Source organism: Bos taurus, chromosome 26 (genome assembly GCF_002263795.3).
Source record: "Bos taurus isolate L1 Dominette 01449 registration number 42190680 breed Hereford chromosome 26, ARS-UCD2.0, whole genome shotgun sequence".
NCBI lineage: Eukaryota > Metazoa > Chordata > Mammalia > Artiodactyla > Bovidae > Bos > Bos taurus.
In genome coordinates, this window is record NC_037353.1 from 40,853,438 (window position 1) to 40,876,425 (window position 22,988).

General features: G+C 37.5%; 1 protein-coding gene across 5 annotated transcripts in view; it reads left to right on the forward strand.

The window, feature by feature from the left end:
• Nucleotides 1-22,988, forward strand: part of WDR11 (WD repeat domain 11) — a 59,203-nt gene that overhangs the window by 14,078 nt on the left and 22,137 nt on the right. For 2 of the 5 annotated variants that reach the window (XM_024985640.2, XM_059881872.1), the window contains 7 exons: nt 2,076-2,271; nt 2,561-2,664; nt 2,904-2,969; nt 5,923-6,099; nt 9,077-9,161; nt 17,787-17,893; nt 20,313-20,388. In XM_024985640.2, the coding sequence (XP_024841408.1) occupies nt 2,076-2,271; nt 2,561-2,664; nt 2,904-2,969; nt 5,923-6,099; nt 9,077-9,161; nt 17,787-17,893; nt 20,313-20,388 (811 nt within the window). The remainder of the gene's footprint in view (nt 1-2,075; nt 2,272-2,560; nt 2,665-2,903; nt 2,970-5,922; nt 6,100-9,076; nt 9,162-17,786; nt 17,894-20,312; nt 20,389-22,988) is intronic. The other 3 variants (XM_059881871.1, XM_005225811.5, NM_001101122.1) reach the window with 3 other exon arrangements.

A 22,988-nucleotide genomic window follows, 5' to 3' on the forward strand; every position in this document is an offset into this window, starting at 1 on the left:
GGAATGTCTTAAGCCTGTGTCGCTTCCATGGTAAAGTGACATAGGTTAGGAAGTCTTCAGGGCATTCAGTTGTCTTTTCCAGTCTCATCCTGGAGAATAAAACTGATGTCTTTATGGAATGATGTGCTATGTAAAGGTGAAAGTGACTTTCACATCCTTCGTAAAATACAATTATTTTCAGGCTTACTCTTCAGTTTGGTCACTCAGTCATGTCTGACTCTGCAGCCCCATGGACTGCAGCGTGCCAGGCTTCCCTGTCCATCACCAACTCCTGGAGCTTGCTCAGACTCATGTCCATAGAGTCGGTGATGCCATCCAGCCATCTCATCCTCTGTTGTCCTCTTCTCCTCCCGCCTTCAATCTTTCCCAGCATCAGGGTCTTCTCCAGTGAGTCAGTTCTTTGCATCAGGCGGCCAAAGTATTGGAGCTTTGGTGTCAGCATCAGTCCTTCCAATGAATATTCAGTACTGATTTCCCTTAGCATTGACTGGTTTGATCTCCCTGCTGTCCAAAGGACTCTCAAGAGTCTTCTCCAACACTACAGTTCAAAAACATTAATTCTTCAGCGTTAAGCCTTCTTTATGGTCCAACTCTCATATCCATATGTGACTACTGGAAAAACCATAGCTTTGACTAGATGGACCTTTTAGGTAAAGTAATGTCTCTGCTTTTTAATACGCTGTCTAGGTTGGTCATAACTTTCCTTCCAAGGAGTAAGCATCTTTTAATTTCATGGCTGCAGTTACCATCTGCAGTGATTGTGGAGCCGGAGAAAATAAAGTCTGTCAGTGTTTCCATTGTTTCCCCATCTATTTGCCATGAAGCGATGGGACTAGGTGCCATGATCTTCATTTTTTAGATGTTGAGTTTTAAGCCATCTTTTTCACTCTCCTCTTTCACTTTTATCAAGAGGCTCTTTAATTCCTCTTCGCTTTCTGCCATAAGGATGGTGTCATTTGCATATCTGAGGTTATTGATACTTCTCCTGCCAGTCTTGATTCCAGCTTATGCTTCATCCAGCCCAACATTTCACATGATGTATTCTGTGTATAAGTTAAATAAGCAGGGTGACAATATACAGCCTTGACGTATTCCTTTCCCAATTTGGGACCAGTCTCTTGTTTCATGTCTGGTTCTAACTGTTGCTTCTTGGCCTGCATACAGATTTCTTAGGAGGCAGGTAAGGTGGTCTGGTATTCCCATCTCTAAGACTTTTCCACAATTTGTTGTAATCCACACAGTCAAAGGCTTTGGCATAGTCAGTGAAGTAGAAGTATGTGTTTTTCTGGAACTCTCTTGCTTTTTCTATGATTCAGTGGATGTTGGCAATTTGATCTCTGGTTACTCTGCCTTTTCTAAATCCAGCTTGAACATCTGGAAGTTCTCGGTTCACGTACTATTGAAGCCTGGCCTGGGGAGTTTTGAGCATTACTTTGCTAGTGTGTGAGATGAGTACAATTGTGTGGTAGTTTGAACATTCTTTGGTGTTGCCTTTCTTTGGGATTGGAATGAAAACTGATCTTTTCCAGTCCTGTGGCCACTGCTTTTTCCAAATTTGCTGGCATATTGAGTGCAGCACTTTCACAGCATCATCTTTTAGAATTTGAAATAGCTCAGCTGAAATTCTATCACCTCCACTAGATATGTTCATAGCGATCCTTCCTAAGGCCCACTTGACTTTGCATTCTAGGATGTCTGGCTCTAGGTGAGTGATCACACCATCGTGATGTAGAGCAAGTAAATTATGATGGGCTACAGGTGTACTGTTCATTATTTAATCATATATCTGTTGATCTTTTTTTGAAAGATTGTCTTCGTTTAAAAAATATTAAATAAGCTATTTTGATAATTGCTCTTTGGACATTAAACTTGGTGTGGACAGTCACTAAGCTAATTGTCTTATATCCTGAAGAAATTAGTAATTGTAAACACAGGGAAACCATTTTTGACAAACTTTGCTTTAGTTGAAGGGATGATGTTCTATTTGGTTGAGGTATTATTTACATTGAAACAAGTAGCAGTGACATTAATATGATTGCTTTCTAATATTTAAAGAAAACAATACTCTTGTTAAGATCCAGATCCTGTCCAGGAGCTTACCTATGACCTACGAAGCCAGTGTGATGCAATCAGGGTGACAAAAACTGTCCGTCCCTTCAGTATGGTGTGTTGTCCCGTCAATGAGAATGCAGCTGCCCTCATTGTGAGTGATGGCAGGGTCATGATATGGGAACTGAAGTCTGCTGTTTGTAATCGGAATTCACGGAGCAGGTAAATGAACCAATAGGATCTCTTTTTTGTTTTGCTTTGCTTCCCCCCCTTTTTTAAGACTGCCAGAATCATATAAAAATAGCAAGGCCTTTTTCTGTAAAAAATATATAGACATTAGATTATAAGGGGATTATGTAAACCTGCTAGAGATATTTCACCTGTGGTTTAGATTAATGACTAGTGTAAAAACTGGATGGAGTACTATGATCTAAAGTTAGTAATTTGAGTCACTAACATATGATGCAGACTTTAAATATGTAAGAACTGTCTAATTATTATATCTTTGCAGTAGTTCTGGCGTGTCACCTTTATATTCACCAGTGTCTTTCTGTGGAATTCCTGTAGGAGTCCTACAGAATAAACTCCCAGACCTCTCCTTAGATAATATGATTGGTAAGCCACTTTTTTTTTCCCTTCTGACTTTCATGTTAGGTATACTTTTTGAAGGGCAAAATTAATAGTCAGTGATTGTTGTTACTATTAAATCAAAGTTAATACTTCAGAAAACTAAAATGTAGATTTGTTCTTTTCTGAATAAACCAGAGGGGTATAAAATAAGTAAAATTTATGTGGTCCCTAATACTTATCTGCCGATTGTCATTGTGATTTTACTTGTCTGTTTCTTCCCGTAGGTTATACGCACCACAAGGGTGGGACAGAGCTTAATTCAGCCTTGCATCCCCAGCACTCAGCACAGGGTATAGCCCATTCTAGATGTACAATAAATAGTTATTGAAGAAATAATTAACTGAGCAATATTAGAAAAAAATCATCTTCTTGACTTACATTTTCTTATTTTTATGTTGGGAATTCTTACTTTCACCAAATATTTATTTGCAAATAAAATATTATTTCAAACTTATCTAGTTATTATAGAGCCAGAATATAGTCAAGGAAGAATGAGGGTTGGTGATTTCAAATATTATACAGCTAGGAATTATAAATATGCCAAGCAGAGTTAACGTGTAATTCACTTAAAATTGTGGCCAGTGGTTTATAAAGGATTTTCTTTACCATTATTTGTTATTCTATAATGTAATTAAACATGGACATTATTTACTAGGTTTCTTTTTGTTTGTTTAAATGCTATAAAAATAAATGGTATACTAGAAAGAAGAGCATTAGCTTATTGATGTTAATCAGAGATAACATTTATTGAGGGCTTAGTACTATATTAAATGCTGTGCCAAATTCTCTACTTAACACCTTGACAACCCTGTGGACTAGGTACTATTATTATTATTTCCATTTTATATATGTGGGAACTAAGACCTGGAGAGATTAAAACACTTGCCCCAAAGTACACAGCCAGTTAGTGGAAATGTGGTCATAATCATCCCAGTCTGGAGTCTGCTTCTTGGCCATGGCCTCTAGTCCTGGCTGCTTCGCTGTGACCAAAGCAAGGCTTGACCTCTCCATACCCTGGTATTCTCATATTTCCTGCCAGTTTTGGACTCTTTGTGCTCACTGATGCTAACTTACATACTTCAAATTTTTTCTTTTCATCTTTCACACATAAATAAATCCCTATGAAGAAGTTCAGACACATAATTGTTTTGCAAAATTTATTTTATCAGTAACATAATTTTCTGAGTTAATTGACCCTGTCTGCACTTAATAAAACTATTAAAGTGAAAAGAATTATGAACACACATGTACAGAACTAATCAGTAATATGAAGCCCATAGGAGTTTGAAATTTTATGCTGTTTAGGTATCTAAGTGATATAAATTACATTTTTGGGGGGACAAAATGATACAGATTGTATAGCAGTTCTTGACAATGTTGTTGATTTGACAGTATTAATTAAATCTTTGTTACTTGAAAACATTTTAATTAAAACTTCTAATTAAACTTTTAATTTGAAATTCAGTATGTACTTAGTGATAATTGAAAGCAATTCAGTTAAGTACAGAGGTCTGATTTATATTCATTGAGTAAAGGCTGTTGCTTATTAAGGCCTAATCTGCCCTACTTTGTGAATCACTTCCCATGGAAAATGCTGGAAGAGAAATATGCAGTTTCCTGGAATCAACTCCAAGCTGGCAAAAGTTGGTAAACATGGCACCTACTTGTTGCCATTGCTTTAGACCCCATCTTTGTTACTAAAAATGAGTATCAGTTGTATGGCTTATCCTAAGGGATCATTTATTCAGATTGATCCTTTTTTTGTGTGTATATCTTACCGATTTTATAATAACATTTTACTAAAACGACTTGAGTTTAAGAGGTTTATTTAGAATCCCATCACCCACTCTGAGTAATTATTTACATTTTTCCCTTTCACAAGATGTGTATATGTGTGAGCACCTAGGGTGTTCACACGTGCACTAATGTGTGCTTGTGCTCATTCGTGTCCAGCTCTTTGTCACTGTATGGACTGGAGCCAGCCAGGCTCTTCTGCCCATGGAATTTTCAAGGCAAGAATACTGGAGTGGGATGCCATTTGCTACTCCAGGGAATCTTTCTGACCCAGGGGATTGAACCTGCATCTCTTGTGTCTTCTGCATGGACAGGTGGATTGTTTACCAGTAGCACCACCTGTGATAAACACACAAGCATATACACTCACACATATTCTTGTGTGATAACTTTATCCCAGGCTTTGGTGGTGCTGGTGGTAAAGAACCTGTCTGCAGGAGACATAAGGGACACAGGTTCGATCCCTGGGTGGGAAGATCCCCTGGAGAAGGATATGGCAACCCACTGCAGTGTTCTTGCCTGGAGAATCCCATGGACAGAGGAGCCTGGTGGGCTATAGTCCATAGCGTCAGAAAGAGTTGGACATGACTGAAGCAACTTAACACACACAAAGGAAGAAAAATTTTAAACCCTTATTAGTAAGCTAAAGTTTCAACTTTGCTGCAATCTTTGTAGTGCAACATTTTGTTATTGTTGTTGTTGTTCAGTTGCAAAGTCATGTCCGACTCTTTGTGACCCCATGGACTGCAAAAAGCCAGGCTTCCCTGTCCTTCACTATCTCCCTGAGTTTACTCAAACTCATGTCCATTGAGTTGGTGATTCCCTCCAGGCTTCTCATCCTCTGTCGTCCCCTTCTCCTCCTGCCCTCAATCTTAACCAGCATCAGGGTCTTTTCCAATGAGTCAACTCTTTGCAACGGGTAGCCAGCGTTTTGGAGCTTAAGCTTCAGCATCAGTCTTTGCAGTGAATATTCAGAGTTGATTTCCTTTCGGTTTGACTGGTTTGAGCTCTTTGAACCTATTTGTGATTACCAATTTTATGTGCACTTTAAAGTGCATCAGATCAAAACATAACACCTAAGGAAGGCAGTGAGACAGGAATATGCTATAATCTGTCATGTACAGAAACTGTTCTCTAACCCTAGTCCTTCTCGATTTGCCTTTGTTACCCTGAAGCCAGCAACTTTGGCTAAAACAGTGTTTCTTAGAAGACAAAGCCCCCCGAATTATGGATAGCAATACTCTGGAGTAATCTAACCTTTGAGATACTAGATGATGCAAATTAAGTCCCGTAGCTAAATAAGACCCAGTGTATAGCTAAGCCCCCAGAGTGCTACGTGACACCTTCTAGATCTGAAGAGTACTTCCACTGTAAAGTTCCTTTAGAGTTTTAAGATCAGCATATGTTGCAATTAATGTATTTTTGTTTGTTTGTTTTATTACAAACCAGGGCAAAGTGCAGTTGCTGGGGAAGAACATCCCAAAGGCTCCATTCTGCAGGAAGTGCAACTCAAGTTCCTGCTAACAGGTCTGCTTTCAGGACTGCCCTCCCCACAGTTCGCTATCCGTATGTGCCCCCCGTTGACCACAAAAAACATCAAGATGTATCAGCCATTGCTTGCTGTTGGTGAGTTCTTGTTTTAACTCTTAATGTCTATTTTACATTTTTAAGACATTAAAGTTTCCTGATTATTAGAAAATCCTTTATTCTCCTTTAGAATGCTTTAAGAGGAGGAAGAGGCTCCATGAAATTGTATAAATACTCATCTTGAAATGCTTTTTCCCCTCTCCTGTTAATCTTTTTAAATCACAACAATAACTCACTCACCAATGGCAGATGACAGAGATTCCAGCACCATGGATGTGTTTCTGAAAGGTCAGGCGGGTAGTCCTGTGTGATGCCGAAACCAGACTGCTTGTCTTTTCGTGGACCATCTCAAGCTCTCCTGTACATGTCATTTTGTTTTGAGTTTTTGTTAACAATGTGGTCAAAGTTAATATTTAGTAACAGCAAGAATCTATATTTGCTAAGAATTGTATGTTAAACCTGGTTTTATTTTATTCAAAGTGGCTCTTGTCTTTGTAAACTAAAGATTTGCCTTCTGGGTTGAAATTGCAATTTTTATGTTTTAGATTAAAAAAAAAATTGGTCTGGGTTTCAGCTTGCTGTCACAGTAATTTCATGGTAATGTGTTTAACCTGGTTTCTTTTACAGATAAAACAGAATTTTAATTTGCTTTTAAGTATATAAGGTTAAAAATTCATTTCTCTAAAATTTTGAAAAATAGAATATTTGTTTGAAATTGTCATTTTCTTAAGATGCTATTGGTTTGACTTCTGGTTTTTTCCCAGTTCTCTAAACATGTGATTCGTGATTCTTTTTTTTTCCTAAAAATAAAATCTCATCACATGTATCTTGTAGCCCTTGTGTCTTAGCTCAGTGGCTGGCTTGTGATTCCTAGTGGCTCATTTGAGTATTACTGTTTGGTGGTACTGTTATTTCCCCATTTTTTTCCATTATCATCTTTTGAAAGTGATTTGAATTTTAAGATTCAGTGATCTGTGCTTATAGGTTTCCAGATTTATATAAATACAGATAGATGTTTAATTTTTGCTCTAGAAACTATTGATTCATATTAAATCTCTTATTGAAATTTCAGTTGGAATTTGTCAATGTACATAGAATGTATGTCTCTGAATGTCAGTATATCTAATTTGTCAATTAGGATTTTATTAATTTCTTGGTGAAAATTATGTCTTGAGATAGTTAGATAATAAGAGTTGATCAGAATCTGAGATTTCCTTTGTAGAATAAGCTATATTATAGTGGCATATAGTGAATAGCAAGTCATTTATTAAATTTAGTATAATAGCAAAGTAAAAGCAAAAAATATATGTGCCTGAAGTCTTGCAGAGTCATTAGGAAACACAAGCAGAGCTCAGCTGGATTCACTTCTCCTTCTAGGGCCTGTAGATCATAGTTTCAACATAAAAATGTGCAGAATATAGAAATCTTACAATAATTTTGAACATTTGCTAATTGAAAAGTTTGAGTAATTTAGATATTTTCTCAGTACTAGAACTAGAAGATATTGTGGCATAGGTAATAAATATAAAGTTATAATACCATATTTCTCTAGAATAGTTTTGCAAGAAATTTCTGAAGCTTTATTCAGCAAGTTAGCCAAGATTGGAATTTGCCTAGAATTTTTGTTTTTACTATTATTATATGATCCCTGGGTTGGGAAGATCCCCTGGAGAAGGGAAAGGCTACCCACGCCAGTATTCTGGCCTGGAGAATTCCATGGACTATATAGTCCATGGGGTCGCAAAGAGTCAGACACGACTGAGTGACTTTCTCTTTCTGAGTGACTTTCACATTATTATATTATTATTTCTACAGTCTGTTGCTTCGTATGAATCCATTAATTCTTTCAGTCATGTGTAATGAGAAAGTGATTGTGCAACCGTTAACATTGTTCACTTTTCTTGCTTCACTTATAAAAACATATTAAGGGCTGAAACATTAATTTCTGAAGAAAGTATTACTTTCTCAAATGGCTATGTCCCTTCTAATTAAATTTTAGACTGATTACCTGAGACTGAGAAAAGCTTTAGGTATAATAATCACTACAAATCATAATACAGTGATAACAGTAATAATAATCATCACATCCTTACATGGTGCTGAGTGTTGTACTAAGTGTCTTACACACATGTTTCTCATTTAATCTCCAATGAATAAATAGATTTTCAATGCAAGCAAGAAAACTGCAAGAGTATAGGGCAGAGCCAGGGCTTAAACTTAGGCTTCTTTAACTGTAAAATCCACAGTTAGCCACTGTACTTTACCATCTCTTTATGATGTATTTAATGTTAAAGACAGAGCAAAAAATCTTTGTAAAGAAAACCAGAAAAATCTGGTTAATGAGTTCTGCTAGGCTGTGTTTTTGAGTACCAGTTATAATAATAAACATTCAAAAAGCTTAAGAAAGTGCATCGTCAAATTTTGTGTGTATTGAATTAGATTTTGAAGTCTTTCTTTGAAAATCTGTTTCTGGGTTTAGGTAAGATTACAGAGTCCATGGAACTTCCCTGGTAGCTCAGCTGGTAAAGAATCTGCCTGCAATGCAGGCGACCCTGGTTCGATTCCTAGGTTCAGAAGATACCCTGGAAAAGAGATAGGCCACCTACTTCAGTATTCTTGGAGTTCCCTGGTGGCTCAGATGGTAAAGAATCCGCCTGCAATGTGGGAGACCTGGGTTTGATCCGTTGGATGAGAAGACCCTCTGGAGGAGGGCTTGGCAACTCACTCCAGTATTCTTGCCTGGAAAATCCCATGGAAGAAGAGCCTAGAGAGCTCTAGTCCATGGGGTCGCAAGGAGTTGGACACGACTGAGTGACTAAGCACAACACAGCCCAGAGTCCGTGAGATTAGACCCATTTTTGAAAAGAGGGAAGGCAGAGAAATATACTCTTCCTTCACACCTAGCTTAGGTTCCTTTTATTAAAGATAGATGTTTTAAAATGAAATCTTGAGAGAAGACTTGTTAGATATGAAACTTCTACTAGATTAAATCTCCTCTATCATGTCATTTTGATAGGTACAAGCAATGGTTCCGTCCTGGTGTACCATCTCACCAGTGGGCTGCTGCACAAGGAGTTAAGCATCCATTCATGTGAAGTCAAGTGAGTCTGTCATTGGGATATTGAGCTCATAAACATATGTAATATCAAAAAAGCTCTTTTGGACTTTTCTACATGGAATACTCTGCAGTGATTATTTGACTGAAAGCTTTGAATAATAGATATTCTTGTCCAACTAGTAGCTGTGTTCATCAAGGATAAGTACTAATTGTTTACTTCGTGGAGGACGTTAATTCAGTGAAGAATTTTTTCTCACTTTATTTCTGCATCTTATTTATTTCTTCTAAGGTCTAGGATATTTTCTTATTGGATATAACTCTCTTTCCTTGTTCCAGTTTATATAGTTTTTTTCCATTTCTGCAAAGATCTTATAGTAGGACTTGTGATGAAAAATTTGAGTATAGTCACTTTAATTTTTAATCTCATTTATTCTTTCATTTGACATATGACCTGTTTCATGAGTTCTTTGAATATAGAGGTATCTGAGGGAAGGCTAACAGGACAGAAGGAAGCCTCTTGCTTTATGTTTTAAAGTATTATATACCACTCCAGTAAAAATAAAAAGTATATACCTACCTGCTCTGTAGCATTATTTTTCTGATCACATGACTATATTATTTTCTTTGCCCTGGTAATGACAGATTATAAAGTTACACGTGTAAAATATAAATATATTAATCTTCGGTTATTTTTGGATGATTTTGGAACAGATGTATCAGGCTATTTTCTTACTTCTGTACATTATATAAATTATAGGCCTCATGTATATGTTAAAATTCTTAGTGAACCCTTAGCGTACACATTATTCTGAATAAATGCATTTTCTAAATGGGAAGGGTCAATGCTTGAAGTATCACAACTTCTGATTGTGATGGAAGTTTCTGAGAGTTCAGTTCAGTTCAGTCATTCAGTCGTGTCCCACTCTTTGCGACCCCATGAATCGTAGCACACCAGACCTCCCTGTCCATCACCAACTCCCGGAGTTTACCCAAACTGATGTGCATCGAGTGGGTGATGTCATCCAGCCATCTCATCCTCTGTCGTCCCCTTTTCCTCCTGCCCCCAATCCCTCCCAGCATCAGGGTCTTTTCCAATGAGTCAACTCTTCACATGAGATGGCCAAAGTATTGGAGTTTCAGCCTCAGCATCAGTCCTTCCAGTGAACACCCAAGACTAGTCTCCTTTAGGATGGACTGGTTGGATCTCCTTGCAGTCCAAGGGACTCTCAAGAGTCTTCTCCAACACCACAGTTCAAAAGCATCAATTCTTCAGCGCTCAGCTTTCTTCACAGTGCAACTCTCACATCCATACGTGACCACAGGAAAAACCATAGCCTTGACTAGACGGACCTTTGTTGGCAAAGTAATACCTCTGCTTTTGAATATGCTGTCTAGTTTGGTCATAATTTTCCTTCCAAGGAGTAAGCGTTTTTTAATTTCATGGCTGCAGTCACCATCTGCAGTGATTTTGGAGCCCAGAAAAATAAAGTCTGACACTGTTTCCACTGTTTCCCCATCTATTTCCCATGAAGTGATGGGACCAGATGCCATGATCTTCATTTTCTGAATGTTGAGCTTTAAGCCAACTTTTTCACTCTCCTCTTTCACTTTCATCAAGAGGATTTTTAGTTCCTCTTCACTTTCTGAGAGTTAATGTTGCCTTAATCTTTTAAATTCATGATCTTTTGGTACAGCCTAAGTGACTGTTTATCGCCACTTTATGCTATTTCCCCCCACCGCCCCCCAGTATCTCCCTAAATCACCTACATGGAAGAATAATGTCTTCAAAAGCATTAGGTGTCTGTTTGGATCCTTTCAGACTGTTGGTCATCTTTTTCTCTCCTTTCAGTAGTCCCTGCTGCCACTGATACCTTCTCTCTCCCTTTCTTTCCCATGTGTATTGACATTTCCTCTCTCCCTTGGATTTTGTGTGCAGTGTTCCCTTTTATGGCAAACAGCAATGAGTCAGAACTCATCATTTAATCAATACTTGTTCTGAGGATTATGTTAAATATTAATACTTTGCTTTCATTGTTTCATTGATTGCTCACTACAATTCTATGCAGTAGGCACTATTATTATTCCCAATTTACAGAAGAAGAAACAGAGTATTGTGGAGTCATCTGTGAAAAGGTATATGGAATTCAGTCTAGGGCTTTTAAAAGGCTTCAGAACTGAGCTCGTAGCATCCTTGTGCTGGGTCTTCAGATAAAAAAGTTCACATAGATTAATTGGAAACAGTTTGGCAGTAAGATAAAAATGTTGACTAAGCCAAGATTAATAGCAAGAATTTGGCACATGCTTCTGGGAAATCAAGCACATTTTCATCTTTTTCTGAACACTGAAATCTTATTTATTTATTTATATTGAGGTGCAGTAATATATATTAGTTTCAGATGTACAGTGTAATAATACTTGTATGTGTGGTGAAATGATCACCACAATATGAAGCCTCTAATAAAGACACAGTAGCTAGTTAATCAGTGAGCTATTTGCTATAAGTAAGATGTTATTCTGGATTGCTCAGGTCATAGATGTCACTAAGAACATGATTTACACATTATGATAGTATTTGTTATTGACACAAAAACTATAAAGTGTTGCTTGGGGTACCAGATAACTCTCAAGTGTATGCTACTCAGTCAGGCTAGTATTGTGAATGATCTCGTAAATATGCCCATTTTTTAAATATAAATTTTCCCTCTTAATTGCTATTTTAAAGATAATTCACATTTTACATCCAGAGATGGTGCTCAAGAGGATGCTAAAATACTGCTGTCTTTGTGTTTCAATTAATGCAATTATAGTATTATAATTAAAAACCATTATGAAAATTTCACAGATGTGTTATAAAAATTGCTGAACTTATTAGCAGTAAACCCAGTTCATTCTAGATACTCATATGCAAATTAAAGGCCAACTTTTATTTATTTTTTAATTTAATTTAATTTTTTAACTTTACAATATTGCATTGGTTTTGCCATATATCAACATGCATCCGCCACAGGTATACACGTGTTCCCCATCCTGAACCCTCCTCCCTCCTCCCTCCTCGTACCATCCCTCTGGGTCTTCCCAGTGCACCAGCCCCAAGCATCCAGTATCATGCATCGAACCTGGACTGGTGACTCGTTTCATATATGATATTATACATGTTTCAATGCCGTTCTCCCAGCTCATCCCACCCTCTCCCTCTCCCACAGAGTCCAAAAGACTGTTCTATACATCAGTGTCTCTTTTGCTATCTCATATACCGGGTTATTGTTACCATCTTTCTAAATTCCATATATATGCGTTAGTATACTGTATTGGTGTTTTTCTTTCTGGCTTACTTCACTCTGTATAATAGGCTCCAGTTTCATCCACCTCATTAGAACTGATTCAAATGTATTTTTTAATGGCTGAGTAATACTCCATTGTGTATATATACCACAGCTTTCTTATCCATTCATCTGCTGATGGACATCTAGGTTGCTGTTTATAATAGCCAGGACATGGAAAGGCCAACTTTTAAAAGGTGGTTTTTCTACCTTGTACTAAAAGTGTTTTTTAAAACCACTTAATCTTAAGTACTTCAGTCTTATCATACACATGGCCTGGGACTACCTAACTGTAGATAGTTTATATCTGTGTGTTTTTCAAAACCATGATGTTTTAACCAGTTACACTTTATAAATATGAAATATATATTGAATCTCTTCTCTATGCCTGTAAACAGACAAAATCTTGGAGGCTTATGATCCAGTGGAAGATACCTAGAAGTAAACAATGTGGAGTGGTACAGACAGGTTTTCTTAGATTATTAGAGTTCTTATATTATTAGTTGGTATCTTTGTCCTATAGACTGAAATTACAAGAATATAGCCCAATACCATGTTCATTGTCAAAAATTGTTAAAATGTATATGGGTATCAGAATACTGATGGATTCAGTATTGCTTTGAGTACATTGAATTATTTGTGGAAAGTAAAATGATCTCCATTTTGTTCATCTGTAAATTTGCAGACATTAGTTTCATATCATGGTAGAACTTCAAGGCTTTTCAGAAAGCGTGTGCTCCCCGCGGACTACCTGGTCTTGAGAGGTAGCCAGTGTCGCATCCCCAGTGCACGCGAACAAGGAAGACTTGGGCATCTATAGGAGTCAGAGCCGCAACACCTGTTGGTAGATTTTAAGGTTACAGTTGTTCAATAGTGAGGAATGCTACAAAACCAACTTAGATTATCTGAGTCAGAACATGAGCTACAGTTCTTACAAGTTTTTTTTTTAATAGAGCTCAGTGTATGGTTAAACCTAGATGGATAGTGGTTTTCTAATCCAGGGAGCAGTGTTGTGCTCAGCTTAACAAGAGTTTTCATTCTTTTCTTTTGAGAAATAATCTCCTTATCTCATACACTTTGAAGTCCAATGTGATTTTTATTTTTTTTTAGTCAATCAGTAGGAGTCAGATACACAAGCTGCTGCTGGAATCTGTTCACAAACAATATACTTATGGTGCTCAATTATAAATAAGCAGCCACCCATGTTTTGTTATATCCTCAACACTGGGGCTGGATGGTATCACTGACTCAATAGACGTGAGTCTGAGTGAACTCCGGGAGTTGGTGATGGACAGGGAGGCCTGGCGTGCTGCGATTCATGGGGTCGCAAAGAGTCGGACATGACTGAGTGACTGAACTGAACTGAACAACACTGGGGCAGCCTGTAAACAGTGGGGAAAGCCCTTCTCTGGATATGAACAGCACTTAGAAACATAAGGAGGCGTGGTAGGCTTTTTTGGACATCATTCTTTTAATCTAACAGAATTTGCTGAGAAATTGTCATGTGTTTGGATTGCCAGGGCAGGTACCTCCCTCCTAAGAGAGTGCAGTCTAGGGCAGTGCTTCTCCATCAATTGTACTGTTTCCTCAGCTTTTCAGGCTCTCAGGCAAAACCCTATTTGCCCTTTGTCTCAGCCTTAATGTTTCTCCAGGAAGCCCTACGTGGCCCGTGACACCACATTTCTTTGTGACTCGTGCAAACTCCTGTCGAACTTGGCAGTGCTCCCCTTTGTGATAGATAACTCCAGATTCACTTGTACAATGTCTCTTTCCTGCTAGATCACAGGGCTCTTGAAGGATAGCAGTTAAGTCCGCCTCATTTGCAGCTGTATTCCTTAGCCTGGCAAGTTGCTCACATGTCCTGGGTACTTAATAGCACTGGCAACAGCATTTATGGGGTACTTAACAGATGTATCCTTAAAGTAATAATTGAACAGTGAGAGGACTGAAATTTTTCCTATCTAAAGATAGCAGCATTACTATACCAGAGTATCAGATTTCCATCAACAAGACTTGAAAAGTATATCTTAAGGTTTCTGTGGGTAAACAGATCTGATTGTAGCTACCAGACTTACGTAGAGAGCAGAAGTCCAAAATGCTGCTTCTCTCATTGTACTCACTCTAAATAGAAAAATTAATGAGTACTCCATGTTAGGGGAAAGAAAGAGAAACAAGAGACAAAGGGACTCTTCCAGTGAATAATTAACCAACTTATAGTGTAGTCACTATGGCTGTGGTTTGAGTGTAGTTCATGGAGAGGCTTAATGAAAAAAACACAGCTTGAGTTAGAGATCTCGAAATAAAGAGTAATTGATGGTGATGATGAGTCCGTACAGTGCAGACTCTGTGCGAGGCCTTCTTTATGTGCCCAGTGTTGTGACCCCTGCACCGCAGAGGAGGGAGTTGAGGTATAGAGGAGCAGAGAGCCAGTAAGTGCTGGAGCTGGGACTTGAACTAGGTAGTGGTCAAGGAGAGGAGGAGAAGCGGCCACTCCAGGCATGAAAATTCTGAAGAATACTCAGTTTTCAGCAATCTAATCTGATTGTTTCAACACAAGTTTACATTTCAGTTCAGTTCAGTCTCTCAGTCATGTCCGACTCTTTGCGACCCCATGAATTGCAGCACGCCAGACCTCTCTGTCCATCACCAACTCCCAGAGTTCATTCAAACTCATGTCCATCGAGTCGGTGATGCCATCCAGCCATCTCATCCTCTGTCGTCCCCTTCTCCTCCTGCCCCCAATCCCTCCCAGCATCAGGGTCTTTTCCAGTGAGTCAGCTCTTCGCATGAGGTGGCCAAAGTACTGGAGTTTCAGCTTTAGCATCATTCCTTCCAATGAACACCCAGGACTAATCTTTAGAACGGTTGGATCTCCTTTCAGTCCAAGGGACTCTCAAGAGTCTTCTCCAACACCATAGTTCAAAAGCATCAATTCTTCAGCGCTCAGCTTTCTTCACAGTCCAACTCTCACATCCTTACATGACTACTGGAAAAACCGTAGCCTTGACTAGATGGGCCTTTGTTGGCAAAGTAATGTCTCTGCTTTTGAATATGCTATCTGGTTTGGTCATAACTTTCCTTCCAAGGAGTAAGCGTTTTTTAATTTCATGGCTGCAGTCACCGTCTGCAGTGATCTTGGAGCCCAGAAAAATAAAGTCTGACACTGTTTCCACTGTTTCCCCATCTATTTCCCATGAAGTGATGGGACCAGATGCCATGATCTTCGTTTTCTGAATGTTGAGCTTTAAGCCAACTTTTTCACTCTCCTCTTTCACTTTCATCAAGAGGCTCTTTAGTTCCTCTTCACTTTCTGCCATAAGGGTGGTGTCATCTGCATATCTGAGGTTATTGTTATTTCTCCCTGCAATCTTGATTCCAGCCTGTGCTTCTTCCAGCCCAGCATTTCTCATGATGTACTCTGCATATAAGTTAAATAAGCAGGGTGACAATATACAGCCTTGACGTACTCCTTTTCCTATTTGGAACCAGTCCGTTGTTCCATGTCCAGTTCTAACTGTTGCTTCCTGACCTGCAAATAGGTTTCTCAAGAGGCAGGTCAGGTGGTCTGGTATTCCCATCTCTTTCAGGATTTTCCACAGTTTATTGTGATCCACACAGTCAAAGGCAGTTTACATTTAAAGAGGTATAAATTGATAACAACAGGTATTCCCAGCTCTTGCAAATGTTATTTTCAGTTCTCTTGGGATTATCTTTGCTCCTCTGAGAAAAGACAAGTAGACAGATACACAAGGGGTCAGTAAGGAAAAGTTACTCTTATTGAAATAGCAGACAGGTTCAGATGATTGAGAGGTACCTGTGTTGCTGGGTAGCTTTGACCGTCACAGAAAGCAGCATGGATGTGATGCAGGAGCCATCACACCTTTGCTTGGGCAGGTGAGAGAGGTGGTCAGAGCAGTCATGCTCACTTGAGCAATAGCATTCAGATTAGAATAGGCATGGAAAAATTAGATCAGTCAGCAGGCATTTCCCATAAAGGACAGAAGGCAAATATTTTAAGCTTTGTAGGCCATAAACTGAGAAGGCAATGGCACCCCACTCCAGTACTCTTGCCTGGAAAATCCCATGGACAGAGGAGCCTGGTGGGCTGCAGTCTGTAGGGTCGCTAACAGTCGGACACAACTGAGCGACTTCACTTTCACTTTTCACTTTCATGCATTGGAGAAGGAAATGGCACCCCACTCCAGTGTTCTTGCCTGGAGAATCCCAGGGACGGGGGAGCCTGGTGGGCTGCTGTCTATGGGGTCGCACAGAGTCGGACACAACTGAAGCGACTTAGTAGTAGTAGTAGTAGTAGTAGGCCATAAAATTTCTGGCACTTACTTAGCCCTGCCATTGTATTGTGAAAGCAGCCATTGATATTATATTGTTGTCTTGTAAGTGCTGATGAGCAATTGCATATAGAACAGAGGTTTAAACTTGTCGCCCAGCCAGCTCTGTTACCTTGTGTAGTAGAGACTCTTCGTGACCCCATGAACTGTAGCCTGCCAGGCCCCTCTGTCCATGGAATTTCCCAGGTAAGAGTATTAGAATGAGTTGTCATTTCCTTCTCCGGGGGTTCATCCCAAGGCAGGGATCAAACCTGCGTCTCCTGTATTAGCAGGCGGGTTCCTTACCGCTGAGCCACCAGGGGAACCCATTACCTTGTAAGCAGTGCAGGGTAGTAATAGTGTTTCTCATTTCTTTTTGTGACTACTGTGATGAATTCACATGTTCTGAGTCCCCTCATTTTCCATTGATGGTTAAGCCAGTTATGTCAGTGGGAAAAAAACATGGACTCACCCATTGCCAGTCCCAAGGAAATGGGACTCACAGGGCATTAGGTTGATAGGTTTAGTGTCTTGTCATACAGGTTTATTTTTTTCTTTTGTGCTGTTATTTAATTGATACACTATTTGGTGCTTTCATCTACTTCCAATCTAACAGTTCAGTCTGTATTTCTTCAGGAATTTTGGCTTCCTAACCAGCTAGGAATGTTGATAAAATTTGATAAAGTTCCTTCATGTACTCAACTTTAAGCAGTCGGCTCAGAATATTTCTATACCACTTGTTTCAAACAGTGGAGTTCTTGGCAATGATTCGGTGCTCTTCTTTGCCAGATTTTAATAGTCATTTTAATGCCATGACTTCTGATAACTGAGCTGTCTTTGGAAATAAAGTTTTAATTAAAAATAATTTTTTATATGTTGGAAATATATAATTTATTCTCAAATGTTGTATTAATATTATTCTTTAACTTGTATAATAAAATTTAGGACATAGAAAAAACTTAATTTTCAAATAATTTTTCAAACAAAGAATTTTAATCTTTGTTTAATTTCTCTGTATAGGGGTATTGAATGGACAAGTTTAACTGGTTTTCTTTCTTTCGCTACCTCAACACCAAACAACATGGGATTAGTGAGAAATGAACTTCAACTGGTTGATCTTCCAACAGGTTTGTGTTTTTAGACTATTAAAATATTTAAAATGGTACCATCATGTTAATCAAAGATGCCGCTATTTAGAAGATGTGTTCAAAGTTCTTTCACCTTGGAATTTTATTTATGTATTCATTTTTATATGTTTATGTATTCATTTTTTGGTTGCTCTATAATAATTGCCCTAGAAAAGATTCATCATTGTTTGTATGCAAATTGTGTTAGCACAAGTCCATGGAGTACCATTAGCCCAAATGGACAGATTCATAAATGGGATATCAGTTCTACTTCCAAGTACATTGTTCCAGATAACCAGAGGTACAGTTTTGAAATAAATCTTTGTAGTTACACTTTTTTAGAATCTTTTAAAAAAATTTTGGCCTTTTCAGGAAGCTCTTAAAAATCTTACAAGGATTGTTGTAAAATGCTCAGCTTTGAAACTTTTGATATTTTCTGGCTGACTAGTAGGAAAACTTAATTTAGGAGTTTAAAGGCATTACAATAGGAAATATTCCAGTAAAGTAACTTGTTCACAATTGTTAAAAACCTGCAACCCTTTCAAAATAAGAACTTAAAAGCAGAGTAAGGTGAAGGTTTTTTATTATTTTTTATATAGCACATGGAATGATTTCAAGTATTTTTTTTTAACAAAATTATGAGGAGTTTTTTTTAATGGCTTAGCAATATAAATGTATGTAGTTTCAACCAATAAGTTATATATGTGTGTAGTAAATCATGTTTATGGTTGCTTCCTTGTATTGTCAATACATATTTCCAGTTTATAGTTCTTACTTATCAGATTGTGTTACTAAGCCTCAAAGAATTAGCTCCTATTAGTCCAGTGTTGCTCTAGTTTAATTGGAAATGACCTGCCTGGTGACCCATATCCCTGCATTCCTGATTTGTCGGTAAACTGACACTGATCACTGCAGTCACATGATAGCCCAGGGATGAAATGCTGTCCTGTAGTATCATTCACTAAAAACATGCCTGTGCATTTGTCCCATCAGCTCAGGTTCAGAACTCTTCACTTCAGTTCAGTTGCTCAGTCATGTCCGACTCTGCGACCCCATGAATCACAGCACACCAGGCCTCCCTGTCCATCACTAACTCCTGGAGTTTACCCAAACTCATGTCCATCGAGTCAGTGATGCCATCCAGCCATCTCATCCCCTGTCGTCCCCTTCTCCTCCTGCCCCCAATCCCTCCCAGCATCAGGGTCTTTTCCAGCGAGTCAGCTCTTTGCATCAGGTGGCCAAAGTATTGGAGTTTCAGCTTCAGCATCAGTCCTTCCAATGAACAACCAGGACTGATCTCCTTTAGGATGGACTGGTTGGATCTCCTTGCAGTCCAAGGGACTCTCAAGAGTCTTCTCCAACAAACATCACAGTTCAAAAGCATCAATTCTTCAGCGTTCAGCTTTCTTCACAGTCCAACTCTCACATCCAGACATGACCATTGGCAAAACCATAGCCTTGACTAGACGGACCTTTGTTGGCAAAGTATCAGAACTCTTAGATAACTCAAAATCTGTCTTTCACATATTTCTTGTTGAAGAACAGATTTCTAAGTAAAAGATACTGACTTTTTTTGGATAGGACATTTAGGTTCATAAAATTATAGATTTTTACAGCCTTGTCTTCTAAGGAGACCAGCAGACTAGCAGAGCCAGGAAAGGGTGTAGGGTATTTGGCGAATAATAATAGTGAAATTCAGTGTGATGGCCTTGAAGAGCAGGGAGACATGTAGGTATCCATTTGTCTTTGAATTGAGTCTCTTCTCCCTTTTGTTTAATGTAAATAGAAATCTAGGAGATGCTATTAAAATATTTTTTCAAACATAAGGTAGAACTTTTTTTTTTTTTTTTTTAGTTATAGAAAACTGTTTAACTTCTTTGGATGTTAACTCATTCTTAATATTCCTCAATTTCAGTTTATAGAGACTTGGAGGAACATGTCAAAATATTGTAGCTGAGTATTTTGCACATGGGACAAGAAATCTTAAATACCTATTCAAAGAGTGTTTTCCCCATTAGTTAATATTTGTAAACATGGAAATGTTTATAATACTTTGAATGTACCAGTAGTTTTTATAGTAGATAATTGCTTTACTATAGATGCATTAAAACTTTAGAAATTGATGTTTCTAAATTTCTAAAATTGAATTATTTGAAAGGTACCGTAGAAGGGCGTTAAGAAATTCTATAAAAAATGAAAATATCTTTTTATAGATATTTGAATGTAAGTAATACAGTGTTGGTCTTATACTACTTTTGATTTAGTTTTGAATTTAGATGATTAGAAACAGCTTAAAGCAAATGGAAGAGTGAGAAGGAGACTAGAAGGTACCACTGATCAAATTACACTGGTACAGCTTTTAGTTTCTTACGCGTTTCATGTGTTGTTTTTACATTTTGTTTAATATTTACAATTAAAGGCAGGAGCATTGCTTTCCGTGGTGAACGAGGTAATGATGAGTCGCCCATCGAAATGATTAAAGTATCTCATTTGAAGTAAGTGTCAACCTAAAAAAAAAATCTGGTGTTATCACTAGGGAATCTCAAGCATTTTTTTTTTTTTTTTATCTTTAAGGAAATGAGAACATGCATGCATGTGCATAGAATTTCTTAGTGGTAGGAAATTGTGATGTGCAGCTGTATCACAGAAAATAGATTAATTGCAAAACTAAGTTGCTGTTACTTTTAATTCTCCATTCAGATAAGTCACCATAAGACAAGGTAACTTATCTGAATCTTAACATTTCATCAGATTGGTAAAATGGGTGACCCCATTTTGTTCAACTATAGCTATATTGATAGAAGTACCTGTTACTCACTAAGAAATGTTAGTTATTTGTTGAAGTTCTTTGTTCAGCTTTTACCTCAGTATGTGCTTATTGAATGAAAGAATTCATTTTCCTTATTTATAACTTAGATCTAATTGTAGTAAGTTTTTTGTTCCAAGGAAAAATATATGTAAAGCAGAATCATTGACAACAGAGATTGACTGAAAACTAATCAAAAGAACAAAGAAAGAAGGAGTAAGCACAATGAAATTGTTTTTGACATTCCTTTAGCTTTTTGAGGATCTCTGCATTTCCATATAAATTTTAAAATCAACTTAACCAGTTTTATGATAAAAGGTTACTGGGATTTTGATTGTGATTACATTGAATCCGTGGATCAACATGGGGAAGAACTGACATCTTACCAAGTTTTGTGATTCATGAGCATGGTATATCTCTCTGCTTATTTAGTTTTTCTTTAATTTCTTTCGATAATATTGTGTAGTTTCCAGTACACAGGTCCTGTGCATCATTTGTGATTTATTTTTTGCTTTTTCTTTGATGCTTTTATAAATTATATTTTTTCTTCTGTTAATTTCAGTTTTCAATTATTCATATACTGAAATAGTTTGACATAATATTTATTTATAACATTATATAAGCTTGAGTGTACAACACTATGTTTCTACTTCTGTTGTATATACTTCACAACATGCTCACCAGCCAGATTTTATTTTGTCACCAGACAGTTGGTCTCCTTTACGCATTTTACCCTCTCCCCTGCGTCTTTCCCAGCGGTAATCACTACTTTGTTCTCTGTATATCAGTAAATTATGTCAATCAATCTTATTAATTGTTTCAAAGAAAATCCTTTGGACTTCTTTCATTTTTCTTTGTGGTTTTCTATTTTCTGTTCCACTGACTGCCATGCTTATATCTTGTTGAGTTACTGACTTCTTTATCACTGAAATTACCTGTTTGTCTTTTCTCAGAAGTTTAAATCTGATTTGTCTGATGAGTATAGACACTCTAGCTTTCTTTTGATTAGTATTTGCATGGTATATCTTTTTCCTTCTCCCTATTTGTAACTTATCTCTGTCTTTGTATATAAAGGTGATTTCTGAAAGAGAGCATATAATGGGACTTATTTTACTATTTGATCTGGTAATCTCTGCTTCTAATTGCAGTGTTTAAGTTATTCATATTTAATGCAGTTATCAACATGGTTTATGTTTTCACCTGCCATTTTGGTAGTTATTTTCTCTTTTCTCATTTTAAGTAAATTAATATAGTTTATAATTATGTTACATTTAATTTCTCCTAGGCAAACTATCAGTAAAACCCACATAAACAAAAGTTCTTTGGGGGAGATCCTCAGTAATTTTTTCAAATGTAAGGGAGTCCTTCCACGAAAAAGTCCAATAATTGCTCAAAATATTTGGAAGCCAGATTTTTCTATTTCTTGTCAGTCTTGACTCTATACAAGCCTACTAAATTAATACATCTTAAACCTCTGGTCACATTATGACCACTGCCTCAAAACTCAAGGATCCCCTGTTCTCTACAGAATGAATCTCTATTCATGATAGCACTGCATTTTAGGATATCTTAGGGCTTTTAATGTGAATCCAAATTCACATGTTAATCTTCTTTCTCACGATGATTGTTCTCATCTCACATACTCTGCATTTCAAGTAGCATATCTCCCCACACAGCCTGTCTCCTTTTCTGTCTTTTGCCATTTATCACACTTGTAACTCTGCCTAGAATGCCATTTCCCTATTGTCAAAGTTAATATCAGCTTTCATAGTGAATCTTTATAGCATTTACCAGGTTCTCTTTTATTTATATTAGTTATTTACATACATGTCTCTACTTGTTTTTATATTAGATATAATAAAAGTGTAACATGTTTCATTTACATAATCCATTGTGATTTGTAAAATCCGTTCATGTGTGCTGTCCCTTTTTCTTTATCCATGTAGTATTTAGTGAGGTTGATGAGGCAGGTATTATTAACTCCGTTTTAAAGCTAAGTAGACTAAAACTCAAAAGGTCACATGCTTTTAGGTCATATAACTATCACGTGGGAGAATCTTAAGTCCTGTGATACACTGAGCTACAAGTCACATTTCCTACTCTTTGTCACAGTTCCTCACAGTTGGCATGATAGAAACTTTACTTACTTTTTCATTTAGTTTTTCCCATAACCTGCATACCAGTCAGCCCATTGATGCAAGTAGTGGTATTTTCATGTCTCAATGAGAAAATTGAGTCTCAGGAAGGTTATTTTAAGATTTGGATGTGAACTCATGCATTTTCTCATTC